Source organism: Gaeumannomyces tritici, assembly GCF_000145635.1.
Source record: "Gaeumannomyces tritici R3-111a-1 unplaced genomic scaffold supercont2.1, whole genome shotgun sequence".
Classification (NCBI taxonomy): Eukaryota; Fungi; Ascomycota; class Sordariomycetes; order Magnaporthales; family Magnaporthaceae; genus Gaeumannomyces; species Gaeumannomyces tritici.
The window spans coordinates 1,677,503-1,688,628 of record NW_008804545.1 but is presented as its reverse complement, the minus strand read 5'-3'; the positions used below and the strand labels follow the sequence as shown (position 1 = coordinate 1,688,628).

Below are 11,126 nucleotides of genomic sequence, written 5' to 3'. Positions count from 1 at the left end.
GACAAGGGAGGGTGTAGTGGGCGTCACATATACAGTAAGCCCTGCGGGCGGGGGGATGGCTCCGGTGAACTCAGACCCCCCGCATCCCCCCCGTATCCGTCGTTAGTAAGGACATGGCTCGGTGCTACGCAGGATAGTGGCGGAGGGACCCGGGAGCAGGATGAATGACACGGCTGTGCCGGGCAGATCTGGGTCGCGAGGGGGTTGGCTCTACCAGCTCTCACTCTCACGCATTAGATGCCGACCTATCCGAACATGTCAAGACAGGCCCAACGTTTCCATGTGAGATTACTAGTAATTGAGCCCCCCCTCAACAACATCTGGGAGCCCGGGGGCTCGAGCTAGTAAAATGCGCTACCGAACCAACGTTTGGGGAGTTGGTTCTGGATTGAATTTCAGACGAGTCGAGGGCAGGCCAATCATAGCCACGGCGACTGTCTCGTTTGGGAAAGTGGGGGGCCATCCGGGTGTCTCCCTCGGTCCGGATCACCCGCATCATTAGACCATGCCAATGCTGACTGGGCGGGAGTCCATATGCTCCAGGTCACTCATGAGTGTTGGGCTGATGGCGCTTTCTTTTTTGGTGCATGTTGAAGGAACGCGGACCATGATTTTGGGCGATCATGGGACAACCTCAAGCATATCTTCGCATAGACACAAGAATCTAGTGCGATTGCCTCGGGGAACTACCAACGACTCCAATTTTAGGTTAAGTTTTGGCAAGGACACGTCTTTAGCTGACACCGAGGTTAGTCTGCTATCTAGCTATATTGGACACGCAGCTGTGGCATCTTTTTTACGCCCCTTACTTGAAGGGATCGGATTATTGTTCGCTGGTTTCAGATGATCATAAACTTTCATCTACCAGTTACTTGATGTATCTTACATTTCGTCAATCGTAAGCGGCAGCGTTTCATCGAGGCAAAGCGGACCGTAGCACCGTTCACCATCCACAATATTGCGTCTTCAGGTTTGTCGGAAGATCTGGCCGAGGCATTTGGATTCCCATCTAGGGTTTGCGCGGCCGAGGTTCTATCAGTGGCTAGGCAGTCCCTCGAAAAGGCCCCACCGCGTCGACTCCCCCCATCTCCCGCAGATCTGATTCCAGGCCGCTTTCGATCCCATCGGCGGCTTGTTGCTGTGAGTTGGGAAGGCTTCCTCGTACGGTATCTTGTAGCTAGAGTGGTATATAAATACTGTAACTGGCCATTCCACGCGGATACAACCGGCAGAGCACTCTTTCCTTGCCGGAGCTCGTACAACAGTCAAAAGTAGGCGAGGTGACTGCTGCGGTGAATGCAGAGTCAAATTCGTGGTACTGATCTACGGGGCCATGAGTAGACAGATAAGTGTTGGTTGGTTAACCTGAAAGACTTCTCGATTTGCTGGCGTGTTGATAAGGCCATCCTCTCAATACTTGATAGACATCTGATCACAGGAACACCTTTTTGCAATCTGGTATCGACCACAGCCTTGCCTCAGGAGCTACGACTCAGGTCTGTATCTCCTCTCTGAACCCTTGCCAGCCCAAGCGTAGCCAGGGAATTGTCGACCCATGCGGAAACGGTCCCGGCCCTGACCTTGCCATCCACCAACTTTGGCTTGGGCCTGCTCCACCACATGAAGAACAGCGCAGTGCACACGGTCACGGGCACGGTCACGGCCCAGTAGACCCAGAACATGTCCGAGACGACCCAGCGGCCCGAGTCCGGGCTGAAGTTGAAGAAGGACATGCTGAAGACGGCGCAGATGAAGGTGGCGGGCAGAAAGGCCACGGTCACGAGCGCGAGCGTCTTCATGGCCATGCCGTCCTCGCGCGTGGCCCGGCTGATGTCGACCGACGTGCGCGCGTCGCGCTGCGCCACCGTGTTGAACGCCAGCCCGATCTCGTTCTGGAGCCGCTCCCGGTTCGCCGCCGCCCGCAGCAGCATGCTGCGCAGCGCGTTGTGGTGGAACTGCAGCCGGTGCCGCACCTGACGCGCTGCCGGCGGCGGCGGCAGGTCCTGGGGGTTTCCTTCGTCGTCATCACCGTTGCCGTCTCTCGGCTGGGTCTTGGTGGTGGCGGCGGCGGCGGCGGCGTCTCCGCTCCTCGCTGCGTCGCCTACCCTTGCGCTTCCGCCTCCCCTGTGACGCGCGGCCCAGAATTGCTTCTGGTGCGAGATTATCTCGTCCATCGAGAGCGCGCAGAGATCCATAGTCTCGGATATGTGTATCGCGTGTCTCGCGAGGTCGTGCAGCTTCGGGAAGTCCATCGGCGTCTGGTTGTCCCTCTCCCTCTTTTTCTCCGTGTCCCTCACGAGCCCTCTCATGCCCCATATCGCCTTGTGCTGCGAGTCAAGGACCTCCTGCCCGACCACTATGAATATCCAAAAGGGGTCTTGCAATAGTTGGGCGTCAAGCCCTTCCAAGAGCCCGGATACGGCCTCCTTGACCTCGGGGCGTGGATCAAAGGCAATGATGGCCTGGCGGCCGTTGGGTAGCCACCTGGTGCAAAGGTTGAATTTGCGCCAGTGATATATTATGTTTCCCAATTTATCTCGTTCCAGCATCTTCATCGTGAAGCGTGACCATGTGCCTGTTGCACTAACGTGTTAGTGATTTCTCTTGTACCCCAAGGTTGCGTGGATAAGGCTCGACTATGAAATAAAGCAACTCACTGATGCCTGTTAGCCTTCCTTCAGAGCTTACAGAATCCTCCCTGCCGAAATAGCCAATGGCTTTCCGGTAGCATTCCGCCCACCATATCTTTGGTATGGCAAATGTGCTGCTGAGAAGGTTGCGGCACTCGGAGCAGTCTTTGGTTGTGATTGAGTTGGCGGAAGTGAAACTTCAAAAGAGCGTTGTTAGCGCAAGCATAGCGCCGGCAAGAGCCAAACAACCGAGGCGGCTGCATAGTGTCTTGGCACAAACATTATGACGACTTCCCAGTCCCCAGTCGAAAAGATATTCTGAATATCCCGAGTAGGCAACGTCTCAACGGCGGCCCTTGTGCCTTTTGGCAAGAGTCAGCACGGCATCCTAACCACGTCTCCACAGGTCATTTTCCAGGGGCTCGAAAAGACCAAGCAAACCTTTGGACCACTTATGAACCTCAAGGTGAGGGCAGCCTTTGCAGGCTGTGCCGTTTTTGGGCTGTGGTGGCATGATGGCGATGATAAAGAGGCATTTCGAAATGCGGGGAATGAACTTGTACCTACCAAATGAACCTGGGGGTATTTATGGCCCTTCAGGCCACGAGCCGCAAGGCAGGCCCGTATGCAGGTGACTGGGTCAGCTCATATGTATCCCTGTTGGTCCACGTCGCATCCCAGCCTGTCATTGGAGACAGAATCGGGGGCCGTGAGAGTGTACATATTTCCCGAGGCCCAGAGCGTGACCATCTACCCGTAAGAAATCTATCGAGTTCAAGACATGGCTGGGCCGATTCCCCAGTTTTCTTTGTAGATGTTGAGAGTCGGGCGGGCTGAGCAGTGTCGGGCTGTGCTGGCTCCTGGATTGATTGGCGACCGGACCTCCCCACCGTTTTATGCGAATGGTGGACAGGCTGGCAACGCCCCCCTGCGATATCAAGCGTCTGGAGAAGGACAGGGTCTTGGCAAGCTGGCGCTGAGCCACAGGCCGCACGGCGGCCAAGAGACGCCTCCAGAGCTTGGTGATTCCATCTCGTATATAATGTCTATCGCTCTTTTGTCAATGCGCTCAGAGAGATGTTGCCAGCGGCTGCAGATAGGTAGCCGGTAAATCGGGTGCGGTATATTGAATATGAAGGCATGCTACTCGTCTGTAACAATGAGTTTATCTTAGACATCCTGTTCACTGTGCCAGATGATGGGCAATCCTATAAAAAAAAGAAACGAATTCCACGTGAGAGCTGAAAACTGCGCTGCGAAACTCCAACGCCTCGCGAACATACCCAGAGCAGACGGAAAGCCAGACAGTATCAGGAAATGACATGAACGCATGAAACACTTGAATCCAACCGCAACAGAGGACACCAACCTCGCCAACCAAGCCTGGGATCACACCGTCGCCTTGACATCCTGGTGACCGAGAGAGGAGAACCGTTGCTTGTCGTCGAGGATCTTGCGCTTGAAGTACCCGAGGTCCTGTAGCAGGTTCTGCATTTCCTCGTGCATATCTTCGGCGCCCTTTTCGAACGCGTCCGTGGAGTAGTCGTCGTCGTCGTCATCGCCACAGTAGGTTGCGCCACCGTCGCTTCCAGCGTTCTCCTCGTCCACCTCGTCCACTTCAGCAGGCTTTTTCAGATGGCCCCTGTCCTCATTGCCAACAGCCTCCAGCAGATCAGACACCGCAGAGATTCGCCGTGATTCGCTGCCGCTCCTGCTGATCGGAACCGCCGGAATCGGGTTCTTGAGGCTCTCGAGAGCAAGTTTGAGATGCAGCCGCAGAGCCTCGTTCTCAGTTTGGAGCGAGCGGATTTTGCCTTCAGCCACAAGACTACGCTCCTCCATGAGACGCTGCATTGCCGCGACGTGGCGCTGGTACTCTTCGAGGCGCTCCTCCTGGTTCCGCGCATCCTTCTCGCGCTGCCGCGAGTCCGAAACATCCAGCTGCAGTAGCCTGATCTCCTCCGCCATGGCTTCGATCTGGGCGTCACGCTCAGCCGAGGATATGCTGTCCTGTTGGTTGACCACGGCCCGTGTCCGGATCCGCTTGGCCTGATCCGCGTACCGCAGCGTCGAGAGCGTCTCGTCGTAGTCTGAGGGTGCAATGCAAGCGATCATGGCCGTCTTGGAGTTGCCACCCAGAGAGTCCTTCAGCAGCCAGGTGAGGATGCTATCACGGTACGGCACGACCTCGCCGCCACCGCCGCGCTTCTTCTTCCCACCGTTCTGGTGCTTGGGATCAGCGAGGGCGGCGATGACGCGGCCCAGTGTTGTCAGCGATTTGTTGATGTTGCTACCCTCACGCAAGCGCTGACCCGTGGCCTCGGTCGACTTGGCACGCTCGCTGCCTGCCAAGTCGACAAGACGGATGCGCGAGCTGCGCTCCGTTGTCTCGTCCGTCACCATATCGTGGTGAATCTGTTTGAGCATGATGGTGAAGACCGCGTGGCTTCGGCTCGACGTGTCGTTCATTTTGGTGGAGGCGACTGTTCGCGAGGTATCACCACGCTTCATGTAGCGCAGGATCTCGTCGATGCTACGGACGGGGACTTCGGTCAGGTCCTTGACGTAGGGACCCTCGGTTGGAGACTCGCGGATTTTGAGGTAGTAGGGCGCCTGGTTTGGCACGACAGGCATGAGCAGGTCGCGAACGTGTTCGTTGTAGACCTCAAAGTACGACACTCTGACGTTGTAGCTGATGTTGGGCGACTCCGTTTGTGCCTCCTCGATGCGCTGGAACAAATCTTCGCAAGTGCGAGGGATCAGACCCGGCTGGTCCGGCGTGCCCATCATGGTGTAACTTTTGCCGGAGCCCGTCTGCCCGTAGGCAAAGATGCACGTGTGGTAGCCCTCGAAGTTGTGGTCCAGAAACTCCTCTCCCAGGCTGTTGTAAACATCGGCCTGCTCCGCATAGTGCTCATCTCTCCTGTCGTGACTCCAGAACGAGTTGTCAAAGGTGAATGACTTTTGCTCTGTCACTCTGCGGGACTTGGGCTTCGCAGGGTCGGTCTCGATTGGCACCATCAGTGTCGTTCGCTGGCTGATTGGGTCCATCTTGACGAGGCACTCGGTGTCCCGCTCCAGCTCTCGGGGCAGGAAGGCCCTGACGCGGACCACGACGCGGACATTTCCTCCTCCGTCCATCCTGGGGCCATCGCGCGATCGGAGGGAAGGTGTGGATGCGTAGGAGCGGACGGACCGCGTCGGGTTTGTTGGCGTGGCAGGCATGGTCGTAGGAATAATATGGCAAAAGCAGATGGATAAGTAGTAAGGAAATGCTGGCTGGAATGAACCAAGTGAAGTGTCTCACGCCGCCCTCTGGCGACCTCGAGCGATGCGATGCGCAGTGATGAGGGGTGGGGATGGTATCGCGGCTGCAACTGAAACTGGAATGTATGTATGTGATCGCTAAAGGTAGCTAGTAGGTGGCTCTGACGTTGCTTTTCCACTTGCATGCAGCCGCCGACTATTTTTGTTGACATGGGTTGAGTCCGCCCAGCAACGGGACTTTCACGAGTGGGGTCGCTCCAATCAACAGGGGAGGCGCAGGGGCAGGGGTCAGGGTCGAATCATGGGCTGTCTGCTCCAAATTCCAAGTGGCTTGGTCACCTGATCTGGAAGCTGTCGGGTGGGGTTGGTGAAGGCTTAGGGTAGAGCGAGGGCACGAAAAAAGTGCAAGCACCACAATTTGAGCTTGGGAAGACAGCCAGCACAGGTAAGTTTTATCGCCAAATTTCTTCGAGGCCAACGACCAGCCGAAGGTGAGAACACCTTTCCCCGACGACGCCGACGACGAGCAGGCCGGATTATCTGCGCCCTTCTTTTTCATTGCCAACATCTTTGTTCTAACGATTTCCTCTTCCCCTCTCACAGCATTCACAATGTCTTCACGACCGACCGTCTCCATTATCGGCGCCGATGGCAAAGCCAGCGGCGCCACCCACCCGATTCCCAGTGTCTTCACTGCCCCGATCCGCCCCGACATTGTTCAGCAGGTGCACAAGGGCATGAACAAGAACAAGCGCCAGCCGTACTCGGTCAGCGAGAAGGCCGGCCACCAGACCTCTGCCGAGTCCTGGGGAACTGGTTAGTGGACCCCTGCTCTGGGAATTGCACGCCGGGCCCGTGGATCGACGAGAAGCCGAAGAAAGAGAAGGCATTACGCATTGGCTCAAGGCGAGGCGAGCGTCTGGATCATGCGGGGAACGGCTGTCGCAGATATCACTCGTCTCGCCCAGCAGATATCGGCAATGGATCGTGCGGAGGCTGGTGGGAGCCCAATTCTTGCAAGCCAGGCAACTAACTTCGGCAACCATCGCAGGTCGTGCTGTCGCCCGTATCCCCCGTGTCTCTGGTGGCGGTACCCACCGTGCTGGTCAGGCTGCCTTCGGTAACATGTGCCGGTCCGGTCGCATGTTCGCTCCCACCAAGGTCTGGCGCAAGTGGCACATCAAGGTCAACCAGGGCCAGAAGTAAGTGACATTTGCTTCCCGCAGGCAGGAAGGACATGGCCGATATGGAATGGACCCCGAACGCTGAGCTAACCCTTTCTTTTCAGGCGCTTCGCCACCACCTCGGCCCTCGCCGCCTCGGCTGTCGCCCCTCTTCTGCTCGCCCGCGGTCACAGGATCAGCTCTATCCCTGAGGTCCCCCTGGTTGTCGACTCTGCTGTCTGCGAGTCGGCTGCTCTGGCCAAGACCTCGGCTGCTCTGGGTCTGCTGAAGACGGTCGGCGCTGGTGCCGACCTTGAGAAGGTCAAGAAGTCGAGGGCCCTGCGCGCCGGTAAGGGCAAGCTCCGAGGCCGCAGGTACCGCCAGCGCCGCGGTCCCCTGGTCATCTACGACCCCGCAACCGACGGCACGGAGCTCGTCAAGGGCTTCCGCAACATCCCCGGTGTTGAGACCAGCTCCGTGTACTCCCTCAACCTCCTCCAGCTCGCCCCCGGTGGACACCTGGGTCGCTTCATCGTCTGGACCTCGGCTGCCTTCAAGGCTCTGGACAACATCTACGGCTCCACCACCACCCCCTCGAAGCTCAAGAAGGACTTCCTGCTCCCGTCCAACGTCGTCAGCCAGTCCGACCTTACCCGTCTGATCAACAGCTCCGAAATCCAGAGCGTCCTGCGCGCGCCCAAGGGCGAGGCCCGGACGAAGCGCCATGGTGTCCAGAAGAAGAACCCGCTCCGCAACAAGCAGGTTCAGCTCCGCCTCAACCCGTACGCCGCGGCCTACAAGAAGGAGAAGCTCGGTGAGGAGAAGCTCAAGGGCAAGCCGGACGCTCTGCCGGCTGGCTTCAAGGAGCAGCTGCACGAGAACTAGATTATCGGCGGGTCTCCGGGGGTTTGTCTTAACGGGATTGCATGGTTGCTTTTATCGAGGCGTCTAGTGGTCATTACGGAAAATGTGCTTCTGATTCATAGTGAACGTGACACAATGAAATCGTCTAGAGAACGATAATTTTCCCACGTATCCTAGCCTTCGTGGCTTGCGAGCTTGATGACATCGTATTTCCCAAGCGGGATGAATCAGCAACCCCGCATCTACACATGATCGTCCAGACTGGGTGGCCTTACGTCGTCCCGCGCACTGGCACACTGCCCAACTCACGATGTGGGTTCAACACGCAGGACCAGCTTGTATGCAGACGACACCATCCAGTTCGATTCAAGATCGTCTTGGACTCTCAATCGGTCTCAAGCGCCATGTTGAGCCTACATCATATCTATCGAATTAATCATATCAACGCCGTCGACGCCATCCAAGGACAAGAGAAGGAACCAAATGACAAAAATCTGGGCTTCTTGCCCACGCAGGCACATCCTGATGCTTCCTCACACTCTCATACCCTCATATTCTAACTAAGTAGGGTACGGCGTGTTCAGCACCCCATGTACATGCCCAAGTTGCCCGCGGCCTCGTCCGCGCCGTCGAGCGCCGCCTGCACGCCGGCGGCGGCGGACGGGAAGTCCTCGAGTAGGTCCTCGACCTCCTGGACGGTCTTGATCCTGAAGAAGCGCTGGACGCCCTCGACAAAAGCGTGCGAGAGCGACTCGATGCGCTCGTCGGCCTCGGCCGCGAAGCAGATGCGGTAGTAGGCCCAGCCGTCCTTCTTGGCCACGTCGGCGTCGGCGCAAAAGATGACGCCCGGCGACACGACGACGAGGTAAGGGCGGCGGGTCAGCAGCATCAGCAGGGCGCCCGAGAGCGCGGGCCCGTCCACGACCCCCGCCGCCGGCTCGTCCTGTTTACCTTTGCGGGGCGCACCCCAGAGCGGGTGCGACTCGAAAAGGACGCGCAGCCAGACGAACATGCCGCCGCGCGGCCAGTCAAACTCGAACAGTGGCTTCTTGGTGATGACGCCCCACTCGGGGCCCAGGAGCCTCCGGCCCGGGCTCCTGCTGCTGCTGCCGCCGTCGCTACTACTGCTGCCGTTGCTGTTGCTGCGCACGATGGCGGTGGACTGCTTGATCTGGACGGAGCCCTCGTCAAGGATGCGGCAGACGCGGTTCATGCGGCGCTCGTACTCGCCGCGCAGCCCGGCCAGCCACCGCACCCAGCCGTCCATCTGCCAGCCCCTGAAGGCGGCGCGCTCGGCGTTTGTGCGCAGGGAGAGCCACGCGAGCGTGCTCGCCTGCGGCTGGGAGCCCATGACGAGCTCGCTGATCATGGACTGCACGAAGCCCGACGGCTGCTGAGTCGTGCCCTCGCTGATACTGCAGAAGAAGGAGAGGGATAGGTTAGCGACTATACCCGGGGAAGACGAGGTGAAGGGGGTCCGGGCCACTCACGTTATCAGTTTCTGGGCGATCGCTGGCTGCGCAGTGACCCAGCCCAGCCGGCAGCCAGGGGCGACCGTCTTGGAAAAGGTGTCGAGGCGGATGACGCGGCCCTCGACGTCAAAGTTGAGGAAGGACGGCACCATCGAGTCCAGGAACGGGAACCCCGACGACTTCTCGGGCTGGTACGCCGGCCTCGTCTCTGGCGCCGGCTTGCCCCTGCTCTTGGCCTCCTCGATCTCGGCAGAGGGGAACTGCATGTACCAGTACGGGTCGTCCTCGGCGATGATGACGTCGTACTTGCAGCAGACTTCGTAGATGGCCTTGCGGCGCTCGACGCTGAGCACGATGCCCGTGGGGTTGTGGCCCATGGTGACGGTGTACATGAGGTGCGGCCGCCTCCCCTTGCTCTCGTCCCAGTTGGCAAGCACGTCCTCGAGCCCTCCTGGCCCGTCGACGCACATGCCGCCCGAGTCGGCATTGACGGCGACGACCTGGGCGCCCTTGGCCTGGGCCTGCCCCAGGGCGGGGCTGTATGCGAAGCGCTCGCAGAGCACGCCGGGCCGGTCCCGCGGGTCGTCCCCCCGATGCTCGGACCAGGGGTTGATGAGCAGCTCGACCGTCTTGCTGAAGCCGTCGGTCGAGCCGACGGTCAGGAGGACCTCGGGCCCGTCGCGGTACGGGACGTTGGGGTGCAGGTGCTCGCGCGTGAACTGCCGCACCCACGACAGCAGGGGCGGGTAGCCCTGGGCCAGGCCGTACTGCAGCGCCGTCGCCAGGTCGATCTTCTTCATGGGGTCCGGCCCGGCGGCCGACTTGGGCACCGTGATGTGCGCCGGGGCCGCGGCGCCCCAGCCGCGGGGGCTCTCGGCGGCGGCATTCGGGTCGCTCGGGTCGTTCAGGGTCGGCGTCCAGCGCTCGGGCTTCGCCGTCTGGGCCTCGAGGGTGTCAAAGGGGAAGTAGCTCACGTTGGGGAGGCCTGCGGTGGGAGCGCACGCGACATGTCAGCGTTTCCGGGTTCTGGGAAAAAACCAAGCTCACGGGGAGCTCCACCGCCATGGGTCCAGGACTACGGGATCGGGAGCGACGGAAACGGCGGGGCGGTGTCCCCTTACCTCCAGCAAAATTGCCGATGCCAGGAATGCTAAAGAACTTATAGAAGGCTTTCATGGGGTTAGGCTTGCGGTTCCAGGTCATATGGGAGAAGTGGTGGCTCATGTCCCGCGGCAGAGGTTTCTCTCCGCCGCTCAGGGACGCCTCGGGTTGCGCTGTCTGGTCCATGATGGCGTGGGGTATGGGGAGGAGGTGGACGGGGTTGACGGTCTGCCTGTGCGGGATCGAAGTGTTTTTGGGCACAGCTCTACTCAGCACACCAGCGTGTATGGAGCCTGATACTATTGGGCCATGTGTCTAATACGTGGTAGGGTCCAAAGGGACAATCGAGAACGGGGCGGACTTAGGCAGACCTATCGAGCGCCTCCTTCAGCCCAGCTCCGACGGGCGGAATCTAGCCATGACCCCGATCCTGTTTGCATGACAAATCGACCGCTCCAGCGCAAGGGCGCAAGGACGCGCCTTTCGGAAAGTGGTGCTGATAACCCCGACAACAGTCGTCAGCGATAGGAATCTGCTCGGTAGCGTCGCTTCGGGTGTGGGGAGCGGTTGGAATGCATGGGTCCAAAGAGGGATTGTGATTGATAAGCCCTGGCCAGACATCTTGGCCT

The 11,126-nt window shown here is 59.1% G+C and overlaps 4 protein-coding genes across 4 annotated transcripts; 1 reads left to right on the top strand and 3 right to left on the bottom strand.

Annotated features, from left to right (window-relative positions):
- Positions 1-1,292: 1,292 nt before the first annotated feature.
- Positions 1,293-3,215, bottom strand: GGTG_00527 (hypothetical protein). The gene is made up of 4 exons (XM_009218276.1): positions 3,072-3,215; positions 2,911-2,992; positions 2,658-2,827; positions 1,293-2,575 (listed from the first exon to the last, which is right to left on the bottom strand). Exons 1-4 carry the CDS (start codon positions 3,142-3,144, stop codon positions 1,479-1,481), a joined length of 1,422 nt encoding a protein of 473 aa, XP_009216540.1. The 5' UTR covers positions 3,145-3,215; the 3' UTR covers positions 1,293-1,478.
- A 495-nt stretch (positions 3,216-3,710) lies between these two features.
- Positions 3,711-6,050, bottom strand: GGTG_00526 (kinesin-II 85 kDa subunit). Its single transcript, XM_009218275.1, has one exon. The coding sequence runs from the start codon at positions 5,853-5,855 to the stop codon at positions 4,020-4,022; it is 1,836 nt and encodes a 611-aa protein (XP_009216539.1). The 5' UTR covers positions 5,856-6,050; the 3' UTR covers positions 3,711-4,019.
- Positions 6,051-6,259: 209 nt separating this feature from the next.
- On the top strand, positions 6,260-8,095 carry GGTG_00525 (60S ribosomal protein L4-A). Its single transcript, XM_009218274.1, has 4 exons — positions 6,260-6,388; positions 6,501-6,713; positions 6,949-7,099; positions 7,186-8,095. Exons 2-4 carry the CDS (start codon positions 6,509-6,511, stop codon positions 7,943-7,945), a joined length of 1,116 nt encoding a protein of 371 aa, XP_009216538.1. The 5' UTR covers positions 6,260-6,388; positions 6,501-6,508; the 3' UTR covers positions 7,946-8,095.
- A 134-nt stretch (positions 8,096-8,229) lies between these two features.
- On the bottom strand, positions 8,230-11,066 carry GGTG_00524 (aromatic amino acid aminotransferase). Its single transcript, XM_009218273.1, has 3 exons — positions 10,518-11,066; positions 9,415-10,381; positions 8,230-9,339 (listed from the first exon to the last, which is right to left on the bottom strand). Exons 1-3 carry the CDS (start codon positions 10,681-10,683, stop codon positions 8,505-8,507), a joined length of 1,968 nt encoding a protein of 655 aa, XP_009216537.1. The 5' UTR covers positions 10,684-11,066; the 3' UTR covers positions 8,230-8,504.
- Positions 11,067-11,126: the final 60 nt, after the last annotated feature.

What these genes read in the sequence shown, in the direction of transcription:
- GGTG_00524 (XM_009218273.1), bottom strand. Translation starts at nt 10,683, where the DNA reads ATGGACCAGACAGCGCAACCCGAGGCGTCCCTGAGCGGCGGAGAGAAA. An exon ending in CATCGGCAATTTTGCTGGAG is followed by an intron (nt 10,382 to 10,517) that starts GTAAGGGGACAC and finishes CTCCCACCGCAG; the next exon opens with GCCTCCCCAACGTGAGCTAC. An exon ending in ATCGCCCAGAAACTGATAAC is followed by an intron (nt 9,340 to 9,414) that starts GTGAGTGGCCCG and finishes CTTCTTCTGCAG; the next exon opens with TATCAGCGAGGGCACGACTC.
- GGTG_00525 (XM_009218274.1), top strand. Translation starts at nt 6,509, where the DNA reads ATGTCTTCACGACCGACCGTCTCCATTATCGGCGCCGATGGCAAAGCC. An exon ending in TGCCGAGTCCTGGGGAACTG is followed by an intron (nt 6,714 to 6,948) that starts GTTAGTGGACCC and finishes CAACCATCGCAG; the next exon opens with GTCGTGCTGTCGCCCGTATC. An exon ending in AAGGTCAACCAGGGCCAGAA is followed by an intron (nt 7,100 to 7,185) that starts GTAAGTGACATT and finishes CTTTCTTTTCAG; the next exon opens with GCGCTTCGCCACCACCTCGG.
- GGTG_00527 (XM_009218276.1), bottom strand. Translation starts at nt 3,144, where the DNA reads ATGCCACCACAGCCCAAAAACGGCACAGCCTGCAAAGGCTGCCCTCAC. An exon ending in GGTTCATAAGTGGTCCAAAG is followed by an intron (nt 2,993 to 3,071) that starts GTTTGCTTGGTC and finishes TCTTGCCAAAAG; the next exon opens with GCACAAGGGCCGCCGTTGAG. An exon ending in GACTGGGAAGTCGTCATAAT is followed by an intron (nt 2,828 to 2,910) that starts GTTTGTGCCAAG and finishes GCTCTTTTGAAG; the next exon opens with TTTCACTTCCGCCAACTCAA.
- GGTG_00526 (XM_009218275.1), bottom strand. Translation starts at nt 5,855, where the DNA reads ATGCCTGCCACGCCAACAAACCCGACGCGGTCCGTCCGCTCCTACGCA.